The sequence below is a fragment of the Macaca nemestrina genome, chromosome 17 (genome assembly GCF_043159975.1).
Source record: "Macaca nemestrina isolate mMacNem1 chromosome 17, mMacNem.hap1, whole genome shotgun sequence".
NCBI classification, from domain to species: Eukaryota; Metazoa; Chordata; class Mammalia; order Primates; family Cercopithecidae; genus Macaca; species Macaca nemestrina.
The window spans coordinates 72544782-72562878 of record NC_092141.1 but is presented as its reverse complement, the minus strand read 5'-3'; the positions used below and the strand labels follow the sequence as shown (position 1 = coordinate 72562878).

Sequence of the window (18097 nt, the reverse complement as noted above, 5' to 3'; positions counted from 1 at the left end):
CGCCCGCCTCGGCCTCCCAAACTGCTGGGATTACAGGCGTGAGCACAACTCAGGAGGCCCTGGAACTAATCTTGGGCCACTCAAGAAAGGGCAGGAAGGGTCCTCTCCTTTCCCACCTTTCCCAAGCTGAAGGACTGCACACTTCTCAGGCTTCCAAGGCAGCAGGAACAGGGTTACAAGGTAGGCAGTCTGGCAGCTGGCGCGAGCCCTCTGGGCCCTAGTGCCGGACAGCAGTTTGGTGGCATTGCCTGTTCTTTAAAATGGGTTTGGGTGTAGCCATGCGCCCCCGCCATGCAGCGGGTGTGCAGGCCTCTCCCTCCCTCAGAATATCCTCACCCACCCCTCCCCACTGGAAATAGGCCCTTGAGAACACTGCTGGCAGGGAGGCCGCTGTTCTCCCTCCTAAGGGAAAAGTCTGCAGCCCAGTGCTGCAGGGCGGTGGGGTGAGGGGGAAGCCAAAGTGCCCCCATGACTCCTCAGCAGGAGTCTCTCCTGGCTTTGGAAGGGGCTGAAGGCCCAGGGCTCTCACCAGGGAACTCAGTCCTGCTCAGCCGGTCTGGACTCCTCCAAGTCCAAATCCACAGACCAAACAAAGGACATGGCTCAATACACAGGGATTCTGCCTGTTAGCACGCTAAGGAAGCTGTTTCTTACCTTAAATTATCCATTAATTTCCTCCAACTGAAAGATACTCTAAAAATTGGTCCCTCTGAGGGGGTGGGCCCTGCTGTGTCAGGCCGTTGTGCCTGCCCGTGGAAGGTGTGCCATGTGCCACGGTATGCCATGTGCAGTGGACATGCCTGTGCCTCTCGCCTGGCGCTGGAGACTCTGCTCAATGTGTACTCAGCGAGTACTGGATCCCCAGGGCCTACCTTGCCCACTGCCCGTGGGAAGCCCACAGTTTACACAAAGTGCATTCAAGTAAGCAGGTCTCCCTGCCCCCCGGCCTCCCAGAACCTTGGTGCCTGGAGGGCAGGTGGGGGAGGGCGTTCCTGAACCGAGGCCGGTTTCCCTCTGCGGGGAGGAAACCCCATTTCCCTCCTAACCCTAGGCGCTTGCTACATCTGGCCCGGCATCAGACAGGAAAGAACCCTTTGTTCCCAGCTTGTAGGAAGTCTGAGCTGGACCCCTTATCTACCCACAGCGCTTCCTGGACCGGGGGCCCGGACCCGGCTCCTAAGGGGCTGGCTCCCGTTCTTGGTCTTGGCCTCGGCGCCCTCCTTTCTCCGCGCTTTGGGCAGGGGAAGCTGCGGATGGCAAGGTCTCGGCTTTCGTGAGAGCCTGGTGGAACCGGTGTTCCCCGCAGGCTACTCTGCGGGGGCGGGGGTTAGTCCCGGCCTTCCCGGCAGTGTCGTCTCCCCGGTGGGGGCTGGGGACGTGCCCCCAGAGCTCCCGGAGCAGCGGCGTGGCCAAGGCCTGAACCCGGTCTGACATCTAGTGGCCTCCTGGGCCCGGGCGGGGCGAGAGCAGGGCAGGGAAGAAGGTGGACGGCAGAAGGGGAGGCGTGGAGCGAGAAAATCAGGAAGCTTGGGGCCAAGCCGGGGAAGGGCGGCGGGTCTCGCCCCTGGTACCTGCCCTTCTCAGGGCCCGTCCCACCCCCAGGCCTGGCTGACCCCAGGTCCTTACATGCGCAGTCGGGGCTTGCCCGGGCCAACCCCGCGGCCCTCCATCCCCGCGGGCCGCAGACCCCACTCGCCCACGATCGTGGGGACCCCGGACGGGGGTCGCGAGGCCGGGCTCACGGTGACAGCGGTTCGCCTACGTGCGGGGCCGGAGCTGGCAGGGCCCAGTCCCGAGCGTGGCTGCAACCGCTGGGGCCTGGCACGTGGGGGGCAGCCCCCGGGGGCGCGTGCGCCACTTCCGGCCTGGGAGACCCCGCCCCGCTCGCCGCCTGGTTGCCATGGCGACGCCGTCACGCCACGGCCCGGGGAACCGGCCGAGCAACCCGGGCGCGGCGCGGGGAGGCTCGCGGGACGCTCGGGTAGGCGAGGTAGGTGGCCGGGCCGGGGATGGGAGCGGAGCGCGCAGGGGTGCGGGGCGGGGGTGGCCCAGGTGAGCCCCGACTGCGCAGGGAGGGACCACGCCGGGCTCCCGAGTCGCAGCCGGCCTCGCACCTGCCCCCTGCGGCCGCACACCGGACTGCGGCGCCGACCCGCACCCTGGGTCCGAGGGCTGCAGGGCTCGCCTGCCCTCTCGGAACCGCAGTCTCTCCCGGTCCAGGAGGCCCCCGCCCTGGCCTGCCCGGGTGCCGGGTCTCTGCTGAAGTTAGAACCGAGACCCCCGCTTTCCAGTGACCCCGAGTTTGGATCTCTGCTCCTGCGCCGCGTTCTAGAGCAAGGTAGGGTGCAAGTGGACCAACCAGCCTTTGCCACGGCTGCCCTCTTGAAACCGGAGCCACTGTCTCTTGCCCGGAGTAGGGCCCGGGCTGCAACGTGGAGCCGCAGGTCCCCGCCTGTGTCTCCCGACGCCCCCAGCTTCTGAGCGCGAGGGTGGGAGTTTCCCGAGTGGGAAAGCCCCACTCCTTCAGTGGCCTTGGTGGGTCTGGCTGGTGCCAACTGCGCTGAGGGCGGAGCTGCCGTCACCTTGACACCTGGGAGATGGCGGGGCCACCCTCCCTCCCTCCCTGTCCCGTCCCCGACTGTATGACGAAGTGAGGATCATCCGTGTGGATCTAGGGCCCCCTTCCCAGACTTCTCCTTTCTGGTGGCTCCTCTCCTCTCATTCATTCCACTTTGGCAGCCTTTGTGGATTTTCTGACTCCGTAAATGAAGTGATATCTAGGGCACCTAGATTCTACCCCTTTGTTTTAATAGCTAATGAAACAACAACAACAAAAAAAAAAAAGAAAAAAAAGAAAAAAAAAGAAACTTTGCCACCTCCTCTAGTTGCCTGGATTTCTCCTGTGAAATTTGGTGGTGGCAGGAAAATACGAGGCGGCGGCAGCCCCACCCCTTGCACGAGGAGCCCCCTAGAGCTGGAGGTGGAACCACCCTGCTTGTACCACTCCTTTTCCCTCCCCTCCCCTCCCCTCCCCTCCCCTCCCCTCCCCTCCACCGTGTTGGCCAGGTTGGTCTCAAACTCCTAACCTCAAGTGATCTGCCCGCCTTGGCCTCCCAAAGTGCTAGGATTACAGACGTGAGCCACCACGCCCAGCCTTGTCCTACCACTTTTCTGCCCTCACCACCTTCCCTTGGCAGGCAGAGCTTGGGCTCCTGCTAATACCGGGTGGTTCAGTGACATTAGATGGCATTGGTGGAAGGGAATGAGAAATGAACCCCCTCTAAAAGCATAACTTCACTGGGAAAAAGCACTCTACTGCCTGAGCAATTCATAAATGAATTTTGGGAATATAAAATGTCACAGATTAAAAGCAGACCATCCTGTGTTCTTCCCAGCTCCAGGAGCTTCTGCTTGGTGTGGGGGGGTAATGGTGGACAGAAAGGGAGTGTGGATTTATTAGAGATGGCTGCCATCTTGCTCTCTGTGGCCCCAAACCTCGTGTCGGCAGTACCACTCTTCCTAAGGTGCTCTTAGGATCAGATTTCGTTTTTGTAAGATTGCTCTTTGATGGAATGCCCTCTGTGTGGCAGGCACTGTGCTGGGCACTGGCACACGTTTATCCGCTTACTCTTTCTGTGTTCAATAAGGTAGATCCAGATATCCTTCCACTTTATAGATTAGGAAGCAGGCTGGGAGAAGAGACTTGGCTTGTCCACGAGCTGATGGTTATAAATAGCCTGTTTTGAAATCACATCTCTCTAACCTGGGCTGCACTGGGCCTTTCATGGGCCCCTTGTTCCATAAAAAAAAATAATAACAATTGGCCAGGTGCGGTGGCTCACGCCTGTAATCCCAGGACTTTGGGAGGCTGAGGTGGGCGGATAAGGAGGTCAGGAGTTCCAGACTAGCCTGGCCAACATGGTGAAAGTGCGTCTCTACTAAAGATACAAAAAATTGGCTGGGCATGGTGGCGCACGCCTGTAATCTCAGACTCGGGGAGTCTGAGGCAGGAGAATCGCTTGAACCCGGGAGGAGGAGGGTGCAGTGATCCGAGATCTTGCCATTGTACTCCAGCCTGGGTAATAGGGTGCGACTCTGTCTCAAAAAAAAAAAAAAAAAATTGGCCGAGCGCAGTGGCTCACGCCTGTAATCCCAGCACTTGGGGAGCCCGAGGTGGGTGCATCATGAGGCCAGGAGATCGAGACCATCCTGGCTAACACGGTGAAACCCCTCTACTAAAAAAAAAAAAAAAAAAAAATTAGTCTGGCATGGTAGTGGGCGTCTGTAGTCCCAGCTACTCGGTAGGCTGAGGCAGGAGAATGGCATGAACCTGGGAGGCGGAATTTGCAGTGAGCTGAGATTGTGCTACTACACTCCAGCCTGGGGGATAGAGCGAGACTCCGTCTCAAAAAAAAAAAGGAAAATAATAATAAAATTATATTTTACAACTGCACTGGTATTGTTGGAACCGAACTGTCGATTCCTTCCTGGGCAGGGGTCGCCGCGAAGGATCACCGACACGAGATTCACAGCAGAGAGTTATTTATTACTAGTGCACTAGGGTCCCAAGCTCTAAGTTGGCCCTGGGACCTCGAGTGCTTGTTACAGGTTGTTTATATAGGCAAACACAAGTTCAAACACAGCTTAAGGCGCGAAATTCAAACAAAGCTTTAGGCACGTGGTAATTGGGTCTAGCTATGGCCTGAGCAAGGTGTCTTGTTCTAATTGGTTAGAGCAGGACCTTATGAGGTTTTTTTCTTAGAGTTGCTGATTCCGGGAACTTCGAGGCAGGGTGGGACCCCCGGAATTGGCAGAGTGGGACCCCATGAAGTTGTTTCCCGGAATTGGCAGGGTGGGACCCTATCAGGGTGGGACCCTATCGAGGCAGGGTGGGACCCTATCCAGAGCCACCTGGTGTTAATTTTTTTATATGAGGCCTAGTTTCTAAGTTTTATGAGGCCTAGTTTCAGTATAAAGACAAGTATAATCCATACTGGATTAAAATTAATTTTTAAACAAAACATTTTAGGGCTGGCTCATGTCTGTCTGTAATCCCAGAGCTTTGGGAAGCTGAAGCAGGAGGACTGCTTGAGACCAGGAGTTTGAGACTAGCCCGCGCAACATAGTGAGACCCTATCTCTCCAAAAAAAAAAAAAAAGAAAAAACTAACTGGGCATTTTAGCATAGCTGTAGTTCCAGCTACTTGAGAAGCTGAGGTGGGAGGATTCCTTGAGCCCAGGAGTTCGAGGCTGCCATGAGCTATGATCATGCCACTATTCCAGTCTGGGTGACAGAGTTAGACACTGTTTAAAAAAAAAAAAAAAAAAAATTAAAGTAAGTTTTTAAAAATTGCAACATTTTCCTCAACCCTGAATGTTCAGTTTTTTTCTTCTGATTTTCATGGAAATGGAAACATTTTTGTTTGTAAGCATTCGGAGCCCTCTGTTTTGTGGGAGAAAGGAGCTCAGTGTTTGACTTCAGGCTCTGCTGCTTCCTGGGTACCTAGTTCCTTGGTCCAAGCAGCCTGGATGCTCCGGGTCCCTGGGCTGCCTGGGCCAGGACAGCCACCCCAGGAGAAATGGAAATGCAGCCCCTGCGGCTTGTTGGCCCGCCTGTAATGCCTTCTCTCTCACACTTTGCTCAGGGCCTGGTGTCTTTGCATGCACCAGGGCTTAGTGCCATGCTGGTGCCGGCGTGGGGAGGATGCAGGAGGACTGGCATGGGACGGGAAGCACCGCCTGGGAAGCACCACCTACTGGGGTGCTGAGAAAGTACCCTAATAACTCACACCACACTTTGCTTTCTCCTTCATCACATAATAGGATGTTCTAGGGCAATTGAGCTGTTTTCCCCTTCACCCATCAAGAGGAGATATCGGCCTTTCCCCAGTCACAATCTTTCCTAACTCAATTCAGACCCTGCTGTTGATAAGGAGGGCTGTGGCCAGCCCAGGCTACCCACTTCCCAGCCTCCCCTGCTCCGCCTTCCGCCCCTGAGGCTGTGCACCATGTGCAGTGTCTGGTCCCCAATAATGAGATTAGTCCTGGTCGCCTTTTAATAAAAAACAGTGGGTGTGGGGAGGGAGAGTGATGCTTGGCTCAGTGAAGCTTTGTGGGCCATGCTGTCCTTAATGTGCTTATTCCATTAAGTGGAGTCTGGCTGCAGGTGGGGTGAGTGGGTGGGGACAAGGGTGACTCTCACAGCTCTAAGCTCCAGAAACTGCCAGAGATCTATCACTCTCATCCTGAGCTCTCACAGAGGAAGGCAAGTGACTGTGTGAGGGGCTACATGAGCCCCCTCTGGTTGCAGGGTTCTGGTCTGCAGGGCAGTGGAGCCCTTGGGGGTGGACAGTGGCAACTTCCAGGCCTTGAAGCTGCTGCCCACAGTTCTGCTCTGAGAACACAGAGGGCCCAAGAACAGCCAGTGTCCCAGGGCTGCCCAGTGAGGAGGGAAGGGTGAGAGAGTATTCTTGCTGTCAAGACTGGGAAATGAGAGCCACGATTCAAAGGCTTGCTTCCTAGGGAGTAAATCTCACCCGATGTCCAGGTGTGCAAATGCAGCAGACACATTTGTGGGTGGGTCAGATTCTGTCCAGAGATATCAGAATGTCTATTCCTGTACACCCCCACCTCTGGCATGGGACACAGCCCTTCCCTGCACACAAATGGGTTGTCAATTACGTCCAATGAATGGCCTCCCGAGAGCCCTGTTAGGGAAGGGATTATCTGCTCATCTCCTGTAAAGCACAGAGCCACACTCAGAACCTATGGACCGCGATCGCCTGCAGGCCAGCCACGGGCTTTCCCGTCATCCTCACACTTAGACTTTGAAGCCTCGCCTTTGAATCGGAAGCAGGCCTCTGTCATTCCAGAGGCCCCTGTTCATCTCTGGCTTCCTTCCAGATGACCAGGGGCCCCGGGTCCCTGGGCTGCCTGGGCCAGGACAGCCGCCTTAGAAACAAATGGAAATGCAGCTTCCGTGGCTTGTTTGCCTTCCTGTAACCCCTTCCCTCTCACCTTCGGTCAGGGCCTGCTGTCTTGCACGCACCAGTGCTTAGTGCCATGGTGAAACCGAGGCGGGGAGGACGCAGGAGGACTGGCACAGGAGGGGAGGCACCGCCCCGGGAGCTTCCCCTGCGTCAAAGCAGCTTCCTCAGTGAGCTCCAACACAGATCCTTGCTGACTTCAGTCTGGAAAGCCTGACAGTGCCACCCTAGTTCCTGGGCCTTGGAAAGGCCAAAGCCACGAGCAGGCAGCCACTGTTTCACAGGAGAGCTAGACACGCTGTTGCCCACAGACATCAAAGCAGGGGTGCTGTCTTCCGTGTGCACATTGGTATGGGTCTTGGAGGCCCAGATTAGCTCCTGGCTTGAACTTATATCACCCTTACCTGAAAATCTGCGTCTGCACCGCTCATCTGCACGCCCCTTGAGGGCAGGGACCAGGCCCCCTCTGTGTGGCCCCAGCACTTGGCCGAGTGCAGGCGCGTGTGGGTCGAGTTGAGCTGCTATTTGCCGATGGGAATTTGGGGGCATGTCGCTTGTCCTCGTTGAGCCTCCATTTCCTGGCCTGTCAAACTGGGGCAATGCTCCTGTTATCCACACAGTGTCATTTAAGGGTGACATGAGAGATGGCATGAAGTACCCAGCATAGGGCAGGTGCTTACAGGCTGTGGGGTCCCCACCCTACTGACACACCAAGCACACGTCTGCCCTGCCATGATGGGGAGCAAACAACTTTAGGGTTCCAACTCCCCGGGAGGCCAGGCCGGGCATTTCACCGTAGGATGTTGAAGCCGCAGGCAGTCGTCACTGCGAGAAGAGAGCCTGGCTCTGAGGTCCGCTGTCTCCTGGGCAGCCTGGTGGGAAGGAAGGAGTTGGCAGCGGCCCCTCACTCTGCCGGCCTCTCCTGCCCTTTGTACTCCACGAGGCGCGAGGAAGTTGCCAGGTCTCCCAGCAGAGGGAGGGGTGATGTCCCCTCTGTTCTTCCTAATTTGTTGCTAATCAGATTCTGCTTGCAGCCGGGCTCTCTGGGGATGAATCTAATAAAGGAGGCGGCGACCTGGAGAGGACAGACGACAAGTGACCGGGGGGGACAGCACTTCTTTTAGTACATTTTCCTGTTAGACTCAGAGTATTAGAGACCCAAGGATTCCCAAGGAGGATCGAGAGCGTCCCTGCCTTTGAGGAGCAGACAGGACACTGCCAGGGTAAGGAGGCTCCGGGAGAGCCTGGGGACAAAGTGGTCTGCCCACCGTGGTGTCTGGGGAGTGGAGGCAGGGGTGTGGGGTCCGCAGCAGCAAGCCAGGCTAGACCGTGTCCTTGGATTCTGTGAGCCCAGGCGTCTCCCCTAGAGGGCCTAGTAGGAACAGTGGGGGCTGCAGATGGAAACGGGCAGGATCATGCCAGGCAGCTGGCATTTCACTGGCACTTGGGGCCTCTTGCACAGGGGACAGCATGACCTTGGGAGCTGGCTTTGTCCCTGGTGCATCTGTCACATTGAAGAGAGAGAAGCTGCAGGCCCTGACTTGGGTGTGGCAGTGAGGATGCTCAGGAGAGAAGTGAGGGGAGGGGCCCCAGCATGCGGCGACCTGGGCAGCCTTCTGTGGAGGAGCTGAGGTGTCACCTGGGCCTGGAAGAAGGGCAGCCCCACTAGCTAGTGGGGAGGGCATGAGATAATTTGGTGACGACGGGAGAGGAGGTGACTTGGAATGAGCTGAGTTTGAAGCATCTGTGGGATGTCCAGGTAGAGATGAATAGTGAATGTCAGAAATGGGGCTTGAATTTGGGGTGGTGGGGACAGAACTGATACCCCTGTAGGTGACAGATAAAGACAGAGGCAGGAGTTCCAAAAATAGGATTTATTGTTGGCTGGGGCTTCTGGAATCCTGTATTCCCGTCCACCCTGGGAATGTGGACTGGGGCTGTGTTTCTGGGAGATGATATGACGGAATGTGTCAGAAATCTAAAACAGAACCTAGCCCTTGTTTCAGGATTCCCTGCAGAGAAGTTTGCAAACATGGCCACATCCTGTTGTTTATTTGGTGGAAAACTGAAAGCTAGCTAAATGCTGAGCAATGGGAACTAGTTGGCTAAAAAATGGCCGTGCAATGCAAGAGTGTGAGGTTACGAAAATGATGATGTGGGCGCATATCCATTGACACAAACATCCATGTGTGCTACGCCCTCAGTTAAAAAGCAGGTGAGAACATGGCACGATCCTGCTTCTATAAAAGGATTCATATGTGTTTTTTAGGAAGAAGTTGTGTGAGGATATAGATCAAGTGCTGATGGCCTGTCATTTTACCTTTTTTGCTGATCCATATTCTGTGGTGTGTGTGGATTATTAACACACACACATCCTTTTTTTAATCAGAAAAAAAAATTTTTTTGAGACAGAGTCTCATTATATCACCCAGGCTGGAATGCAGTGGCGCAATCTTGGCCCACTGCAAACTCTGCCTCCCCGGCTCAAGGGATTCTAGTGCCTCAGCCTCCCGAGTAGCTGGGATTACAGGTGTGAGCCACCATGCCCGGCTAATTTTTGTAGTTTTAGTAGAGATGGGGTTTCACCATGTTGTGGCTGGTCTTGAACTCCTGGCCTCAGGTGATCCACTTGCCTTGGCCTCCCCAGGTGCTGATTATAGGTGTGAGCCACCGCGCCTGGCCCACACACCCCCTACCCTTTAATGGTGGAGTTGCCAACAGTTGTCTGATGTGGTGAGAGAACTGGAGAGCAGAGAAGGAGCCCATCCCTGGGAGGGACTGAAAACCAGCTCCTGGGCACTGCAGGGCAGAGCGTGTGCCGGGTACGAAGGGGGTCAGTGGTCCTGTGCTGGCCACTGTCCCCCTAGTTCTGATACAGTTGCTGCCAGGAGAGGCTGGACTGTGTCGAGGGGCCAGTGGGGAACCGTCCGGGGCGGGTGGGGGGCAGCAGCAGTGCTCTGGGGTCTGCTTGTGGTGGCCATGGTGGTGGCCATGGTGGTGGCAGTTGCAGTGGCAACTGTGGGCCATGGCGGCACTTTTCCGTGGCGCACAGGCCGCTGTCAGGTGAAGGGAGAGCAGGTGAGGCCATGCTTGTTCTCCTCCTGCCGCCTCTCCTCCCATCCCCAGCTGCTGGGTGCTCTCTTGCCTGGCACGAGGCTGTGCAGGCACTGGTCACTCCCTTGGGCTCCTAGCAGGGCCTTCTCATTCCTGTTTCCCTAGGAACCACCGGCTCTCCTTTCCTCCTGGAGGGTCACGTGGGGTGGAGCACCAGGGACAGCCGTGCTGCGCTCTACCCAGCCCCCTCATAGGCCTTGTTTCTGGGGGCCTTCAGTTTTGGAAACCTCACCTGAGCGCCCCTCTAGAGTGCGGATCCTCCCCGCCCCCTGCTTGGAGGGGAAGCGCCCTTTCCCTGTGTGCTGGCGGGGGCCTGTGTGCTGGCGGGGGCCTGTGTGCTGGCGGGGGCCTGTGTGCTGGCAGGGGCCTGTGTGTAGCACAGTCAGAGCACTTCTATTCTGCAGGCGCGATGGGGGGGGGGAGATGGGGTTGGGGGAGCGGGGCTGGCTCTCCTGGGTGTGGGGTGGGGAAGCCTCCTCATCGCCAGCTTGGAGTTAAAAACCGGGCTAGGGGAGGGAGACTTCCCATTTCTCCCCAGATGTATTTCATGATGCGTCTGGAGAAAAGGTGTGACCAGTCCCTTCCTTCCCTTCAAGGAGCGCGCTCGCCTGTGTAACTCACTTGTAAAGCCCACCCAGGGAAGGCCAGGGCCTCATGAAACAGAAAAGAAAGCCAGGCACTGGGCCCATGCGCTCATTAGAACTTGGGGTGTCTTTCCTTGCCCCTTCACCGCATATGGAACTCCTGGTGTCGTGTCCCAGGTCACGCCTATCCCTGTGGGGAGGCTGGGCCCCCCCTCAGCCACTCCTGAGACTTGGGACCTCTGCCCGTGGACGATGGGTGGGAAGGAGCTTGGGGGTGGGAGAGCGAGGGCTGCTTCCAGCAGGAGCCTGGGGTGAGGGTGGCGGGGCACCATGGGGGTAGCTGCGCCGCATCTCAGGGCGGTGTAGTGCACATCTTGCAGGGGGACATGTGTATCTCAGGGGGGCTGCTCGCATCGGGGTGCCGTGTGCATCTCGGGGGGGCTGCATGCATCTAGGGGGACTTGCGCATCTCGGGGTGCTGTGCGCATCTAGCGGGGGTGGCTGTGCGCATCTAGCGGGGGTGGCTGTGCGCATCTGGAGGGGGCTGTGCGCAACCTGGGGGGGGGTGTTGCGCGCAGCTAGCTGGGGTGGCTGTGTGCATTTCGGGGGGGGCTGTGTGCATTTCAGGGGGGCTGTAGGTATCTGGGGGGACCGTGCTCATCTCCGGGGGTGGCTGTGCGCATCTCGTGGAGGGGGGGAGCTGTGCGCATCTTGGGGGTGTGCACATCTCGGGGGGCCTGTGCGCATCTTGGGGGCTGTGCACATCTGCGGGGGCTGTGTGCATCTCAAGGGCTCTGTGCACATCTCTTGGTGCTGTGTGCTGCTCCTCTGAGCTTTGCTCTTTCTTGCAGCGTTTGCCTCAGCATGGAGGGCGGGAGCGCGGCATCCACCCCCGCAGCGCTGCCTTACTACGTGGCCTTCTCCCAGCTGCTGGGCCTGACCTTGGTGGCCATGACTGGCGCTTGGCTCGGGCTGTACCGAGGCGGCATTGCCTGGGAGAGCGACCTGCAGTTCAACGCGCACCCCCTCTGCATGGTCATAGGCCTCGTCTTCCTGCAGGGAGATGGTGAGTCCCGTGGGCCGCTCCTCTCGGCCCGGGCTTGTGGGGTCCCTGAGAGGCAGTTTGCAGGGGTCTTGTCACCCCTGCGGTCTCTTCTGGTTGGACAAATCTAAGATTCTAGAAAAGACAGACAGAAGCTGGTTCAGAGCCTGGGGAGATGGAATCCAAACCCAGGCTCTGAGGTTGGTGGGTGGCAGCTCCTCTCCAGCCTGGCCCAGCATTTTCACCTCGTTTCCACGCACAGCGTCCAAGGCAGGCGCTTCATGCCGCAGAGGGAAAGGAATGGGGCCCCGAACCAGGCCCTGCTGCAGGGGTGGTTTGAACTGAGGGAAAAAAAGTAAGCACATGTGAGAGTTTGTATGCGTGTGTGCGCACGCGCCTATGTGTTGTTGGTCTTGGACTTGGCAGAGCTAGAGGCCTCCCCCTGGGGCAGGAGCAAGGCAGTGCTTGGCCTCCACCTGCCTCCAGGCCAGGTATCCTGGAAGCCTAATCTGCATCTGGTTGACCGGCTCTTCCTAGAGGTGGTCCTGGTGACAGCCACCCCTGAGCAGCAGAAAGCTAAGAGGCGCTCCTCACGTGACCTGGCCTTGCCCACCTCTTCTGGAAGTGGGAGATCAGGCTGGGATCACAAGGTTCTGCTTGGGAGCCAGAGTGGGATGATCTGCCCAGGCTTAGGTGGGGGCCTGTGTGAGGAGCCACGTGGCTAACAGGTCAACTCAGGCTGCTTGTTGCCTCAGTGTGACCAACAGTGGACCTCAAACACAGCCTGGAATTTGCAGGACACCTGACAAGAAGATGGGTGGGGTGGGGTGTCTGCTGGGCCGGGCAGCTCCTTTAGGTGGGGACGAGGGCAGAGGCGCCGCCTTCACTGCCTCTCCTGGTGGTGGGGACTGTGGTACAGTCTCCCGCCCTGCCCTCTTTGAGTGTGCACAGTTGGGGGAGGTTGGAGGGTGGGGGAGGAGTGTTAAGGTGCATACAGCCTTAGGTGCCCTCAGAGAAGGCCAGGAGCTGCCCAGGGTCCCCAGGGAACCTGGCTTTCTCCTCCAGTTCCTGCAGCTAGGCTCCTGCTGCAAGCTGTCAGCTCACATCACCTCGCCACCAAGGTGCCTCCTTGCTGCGGGGGCAGGAGGCCTCACTGCAGGCGGATGCACTCACGTTCCCTCTCTCACCTCTCACAGCCCTACTGGTTTACCGTGTCTTCAGAAATGAAGCCAAACGCACCACCAAGGTCCTGCATGGGCTGCTGCACGTCTTTGCGCTCGTCATCGCCCTGGTTGGTGAGTTCCTGGGCGCAGCCTTCCCCGCCCCCTGCCTGTCTCTTCAGGTATGGCAAACAGCCGCTTTACCTGCTCTGTTCCCTCCCCGGAGCCGTGATGGGCCCGCCCCCATCCCAAACATCCCCTGCAGGGCCACTGGGTGCTGGCAGCCATTGAACTGGTACTAAAGCCCAGAAGTCCCTGCTAGCTGGTTCCTTGGGTCGTCTTATCCCTTCCTTTTCCACGTCTAACCCTGTCCTCACATGACCTATCTCTGGCCCAGGCTTGGTCGCGGTGTTCGACTACCACAGGAAGAAGGGCTACGCGGACCTGTACAGCCTGCACAGCTGGTGCGGGATCCTTGTCTTTGGCCTGTACTTTGTGCAGGTGAGCTCTTCCAGCGCCCAGGGCCTGTGGCCACCTACCAGGGAGGTGGGAGGGGCAGGGGAGCTGGGCTGAAACGTGCCTCATGGAAGGGCCTGTTTTCTGGGGTGTGTGCAGGTGAGAGAGCTGTCTTCCCAGGCCTGTGTGGGTGCAAAGCTAGGATTGGCGGCCAAGGGTGCCCAGCTCCCAGGCGCCCCATGGCTGACTCAGCGTGTTTGGCCACAAGCCCAGCTTTCCCAATCTGCGAGTGTGCCAAGGCCTCAAGTGCTGGGGGACGGGTCCCTTGTCCCTAAGCACTTAGTACTCCTCCCACCACCGTGCTGAGGAGGGAGGAAACCAGGCAGGGCTGAGGGGCTCGCAGTCGCCATGTGGGCGCGTGGGCGTGGGCCTGGGCTGACCTCGGCTGCTGGGGTTGCCGGCCGCCCTGTCCCAGAACCACCTTCTTTCCTCCTAGTGGCTGGTGGGCTTCAGCTTCTTCCTGTTCCCCGGAGCTCCGTTCTCCCTGCGGAGCCGCTACCGGCCACAGCACATCTTCTTTGGTGCCACCATCTTTCTGCTTTCCGTGGGCACTGCCCTGCTGGGCCTGAAGGAGGCACTGCTGTTCAACCTCGGGTGAGTGTCCTGGGTGGGAGGGGGCAGGCCTGGGCCACCCCTGCACAGACCTCACCCTGCCCTCGGCTTCCCCAGCTGTGGCTTCCTGAGCCGTCTCTTGTGGCCTCACAACGGGTGGCTGTAGTTATGCTTGCTAAGAATTGGGTGCATGGGGCTTGGCTTTGGTTAGCTTTCTTGATTTTTTCCTTTCCAAGAAACTTCTGGGCTATGGGCACCCTATTTATTCCCATCACGTAGCAGGATCTGCAGGAGAACTGCTTAGAACTAGAGTATTGATACAGATTTTTACATTAGAGATTGCTGGTTTTACATTAGAGATTGCTGGAGATTGCTGTTGGGGGTGGGGGGTGGTCGTTCTCTTTGGGTAGGGTAGGGAGGCAGGGGCTGGTGCTGGAATCCCTATGACATCTTTAAGGCCCAGGATACGGGCATTTGGCCTGTGACCTCTTGGGCAGCTTCTCCCTTCCTCTCACCCCTGCAGGGACAAGTACAGTGCGTTTGAGCCCGAGGGCGTCCTGGCCAATGTGCTGGGCCTGCTGCTGGCCTGCTTCGGTGGGGCGGTGCTCTATATCTTGACTCGGGCTGACTGGAAGCGGCCTTCCCAGGCCGAAGAGCAGGCCCTCTCCATGGACTTCAAGACGCTGACGGAGGGAGACAGCCCCGGCTCCCAGTGATGCACTGGGCCGGCCCTGGGGGTTCACGGGGTGTCTTCTTGCCCACTCCTGCTAAGGCATCTTCAGGATTGCAGGCTCCAGAGAGTGGCTCTGGCAGCAGGCGGGTGGGTGGGCGCAGCTGCGTCTATTTGAGTGCTGCTTTCTGGGGTCAGGTCTCTGCCTCCTCTGCTTCTCCTTTCTCTGCTGCTATAGACCAGTTCATTGTGTGTAGCTCCCGTGTCTCTGTTGCCCCCTTCAGTGCAGAAGGCTTTGGGTGGGACTTTGGGTGGTCAGTCCTGGTCTCAGAGCACAGGTCTTTAAAGAAGCGAGACAGGAGGACCCATCCTCCCGGCAGCAGATGCCTGGGGCAAGGCCAGGGGAAACTGGGGGGGCCTCAGGGACAGGCCTGGAAAGGCCACGATGGCTGCTGAATTCAAACAAAGAGTCCCTCCAGCCCAAATAACACGTGGCACGAATGGGCCCAGCCTTTGGCAGAGGAGCAAGTGATATGATGTGTAAAGTATGTTGGTGGTGAGAGCAAGGTTCCCCAGGAGAGGGGAGGGACTGGCCCCTGGGAAGCTCTGAGTGAGGCTGTGGCCCAGCTGTAGTCCTGACCTTCCTCTTCTTTAACCCTCTAGCCCTAGGACGGCTTTGGTGGAGAGGGGATAGAAGCCCATGACTTCAGACAGACTTTCTCCTGGCAGATGGAGGCAGGCCTTCTCCCGGGCTGCTCCAGACATGGGAGTTGGGAATAGGGGGCACCTTGCAGCGCCTTCCTGCTGGGGCTCCCTCCTTGCAGCACCCCCCTTGCAGCTCAGCTCTGGTTTCCTTTCCCAGGCTCACCCAGGCTCTGCTCAGGCTGGGAGGCAGAGAGCACAAACCGTAGAATGTTTTAAATGAAAAACCGCTGCTTCTGGCTGTGGCTGGGGCTCCTGGGGCTGCTGGAGCTGCTGCCTCTGTTCTGGAGGACGAGGCTTCTCCTTCCCTGGTGCCCGTCTCTCCAGGAAGTCAGGACTGAGGCAGAACCAGGTCATCCCCTGTGGCGTCTGCACATCACTGTAGCCGTATAGAGTGTCATGTTAGCTGAGCCACCATTTGGCTTTGGCCCGGAAATAGTGTGAGTAAAACATTGATCAAGACCATCCTGACGAAGACAGTGAAACCCCATCTCTACTAAAAATGCAAAAAATTAGTTGGGCATGGTGACGGGCGCCTGTAGTCCCAGCTACTTGGGAGGCTGAGGCAGGAGAAGGGCGTGAACCCGGGAAGTGGAACTTGCAGTGAGCCGAGATCCATACCATTGCACTCCAGCCTGGGCGACAGGCTCAAAAAAAAAAAAAAAAAAAAAAAAAAAAAAAAAAGAACATTGATCATGTGCTTCTTGGATCTGGTGACTTGGTGACTGTTCTCTCCCTGTTTTCCTTGTTTTTGGGGGTTTGAGGAGCATGACTTAGCTTGACACAGACACAGTGTACTTCAGTGAATAACTTAATACAATTTCCAAACCTGATGACCTTAGAGAAAGGGGCCAGTGTTCTCTAATGCTCGCGTTTCCCTTAGTTGGCTTTTGCTGTGGCTCCTGCCTCAGGCAATGTCATTTCTGAGAGCAGGTGGTTGTAGTCCAGGCCCCTCCCCAGCAGGGGCTGCCCAGGCTCCTTCCAGCCCCTTTCCCCACCTCCTCTCAGCCTGCCTGGATGACAGTGTTCGCTTCCTGTTTAGACTGTACACTCTTCAGGGGCAGGGGCACCGTCAGTTCTTTCATGAGCTGGCACGCACATGTATAGTGAAATGTTTACGTTCGGGAAGACTCCGCCTTAGACAAACTACCAAAGTACAATCGTGTCTCTCCCTAGCCAGAATGCTACAGAGAGAAATGGAACCTCAGATTAGCAACAAAAGTCTGTAAACTGGTCTGTTTGCCAAAGTGAACACTGGATGACTAAGGAACCGAAGAAGGCCCCCAGAAGCAGATTTGTGGTGGGTTATTTTATTTTGCCTGTGGCCAATCTTCTGTGAAATACAATGTGCTGCTGGTGCAACAGATGATTCAATAAATGTCTACAGCAGACCTCTCGCCTGTTATTTTCCTTTAATGTGGTAATAAAAGGAGCCAGAGCTTTTAGCAGCCAGAAACATGACGTTAGCTCTAGGCCTGAGAGAAACTGAATATCTGCAGGCTGGGCACAGAAGGTAAAGTGATTAGTGATATTGATCATGGCCTAGGGTCTGAAAAGGCCCAGCGGTTGTCCAGACTCCACCCAGCAGAGGCACTGTTTCTATGTAGTTAGATAAACCCTTGCTCTCAGCCTGAGAGGGTGGCCTGGAGGGCGGAGCTGCAAAAGCCTGGTAAGAGCCTTGGCAAGGAGAATCTCCCAGTGTTTAATGAACCCCTTTCCCTTTGAAACCAGTCTTTTTGATCCTTAAGAAGAGGAGCAAAGATTTTGGAACAAGCTGAGATTCCACTTTAGATCCACGTACGTGGCTCAGGCAGAAGGTGTGTTTTTGGCAAATTTGGGTGGGACTGCACTGTGCGCTTTGTGCCTTGCCACTTAAAGCAGTGGTCCCAACCTTTTTGGCAGCAGGAACAGGTTTTGTGGAGGACATTTTTCCACAGACCAGGGCTGGGGGCAGGGGATAGTTTTGGGATAATTCAAGCACATTACATTTATTGTGCATTTTATGTTATTACATTGTAATATATAATGAAATAATTATAGGGAGCCCTGAGCTTGTTTTCCTGCAACTAGACAGTCTCATCTGGGGGTGATGGGAGACAGCGACAGATCAGGCATTCAATTCTCCTGAGGAGCAGGCAGCTGGATCCCTGGCATGCGCAGTTCACAATAGGGTTTGCACTCCTATGAGAATCTAATGCTGCAGCTGATTTGACAGGAGGTGGAGCTCAGGTGCTCATGCTTACCCGCCGCTGCTCACCTCCTACTGTGCAGCCAGGTTCTAACAGGCCATGGACCCATACCGCTCTGTGGCCCTGGGGCTGGGGACCCCTGACTTAAACCAATTTAAAAACTCACCAGAGCTCACTATTTAAAGGGAGCCAACAGCAAATCTTCTAGTAAGGTAACGGGAGTCCCTGCTTCCCCGCATTGGTCTCAACTTTGTCTTCTGCATTGTAGCTGGTCTCTAACGTGTAGGAGTTAGAGCGGAGAGGTCTTTCCTTAGGGCACCTGTAGAGTCCCTCCTGAATGAAGGCTTCCGTGTGGACCTTTATTTTTATTCTTATTTTTTGAGACGGAGTTTCGCTCTTGTTGCCCAGGCTGGAGTGTAATGGCACGATCTCAGCTCACCGCAACCTCCGCCTCCCGGGTTCAAGCGATTCTCCTGCCTTAGCCTCCCAAGTAGCTGGGATTACAGGCATGCGCCACCATGCCCAGCTAATTTTTGTATTTTTAGTAGAGACGGGGTTTCTCCATGTTGGTCAGGCTGGTCTC

The 18097-nt window shown here is 56.7% G+C and overlaps 1 protein-coding gene across 4 annotated transcripts; it reads left to right on the top strand.

Annotated features, from left to right (window-relative positions):
- Positions 1-1873: 1873 nt before the first annotated feature.
- Positions 1874-16716, top strand: LOC105483047 (cytochrome b561). 4 transcript variants are annotated; one of them, XM_011743603.2, is made up of 6 exons: positions 1874-1990; positions 11535-11749; positions 12922-13020; positions 13283-13386; positions 13838-13995; positions 14477-16716. In XM_011743603.2, the coding sequence occupies exons 2-6, from the start codon at positions 11548-11550 to the stop codon at positions 14667-14669; spliced, it is 756 nt and encodes a 251-aa protein (XP_011741905.1). In that variant the 5' UTR covers positions 1874-1990; positions 11535-11547; the 3' UTR covers positions 14670-16716. The 4 variants fall into 4 exon arrangements, with proteins under 4 accessions (XP_011741905.1, XP_011741906.1, XP_011741904.1 ...); XM_011743604.2 differs by lacking the exon at positions 1874-1990 and adding an exon at positions 2131-2338; XM_011743602.3 differs by lacking the exon at positions 1874-1990 and adding an exon at positions 6892-8208.
- Positions 16717-18097: the final 1381 nt, after the last annotated feature.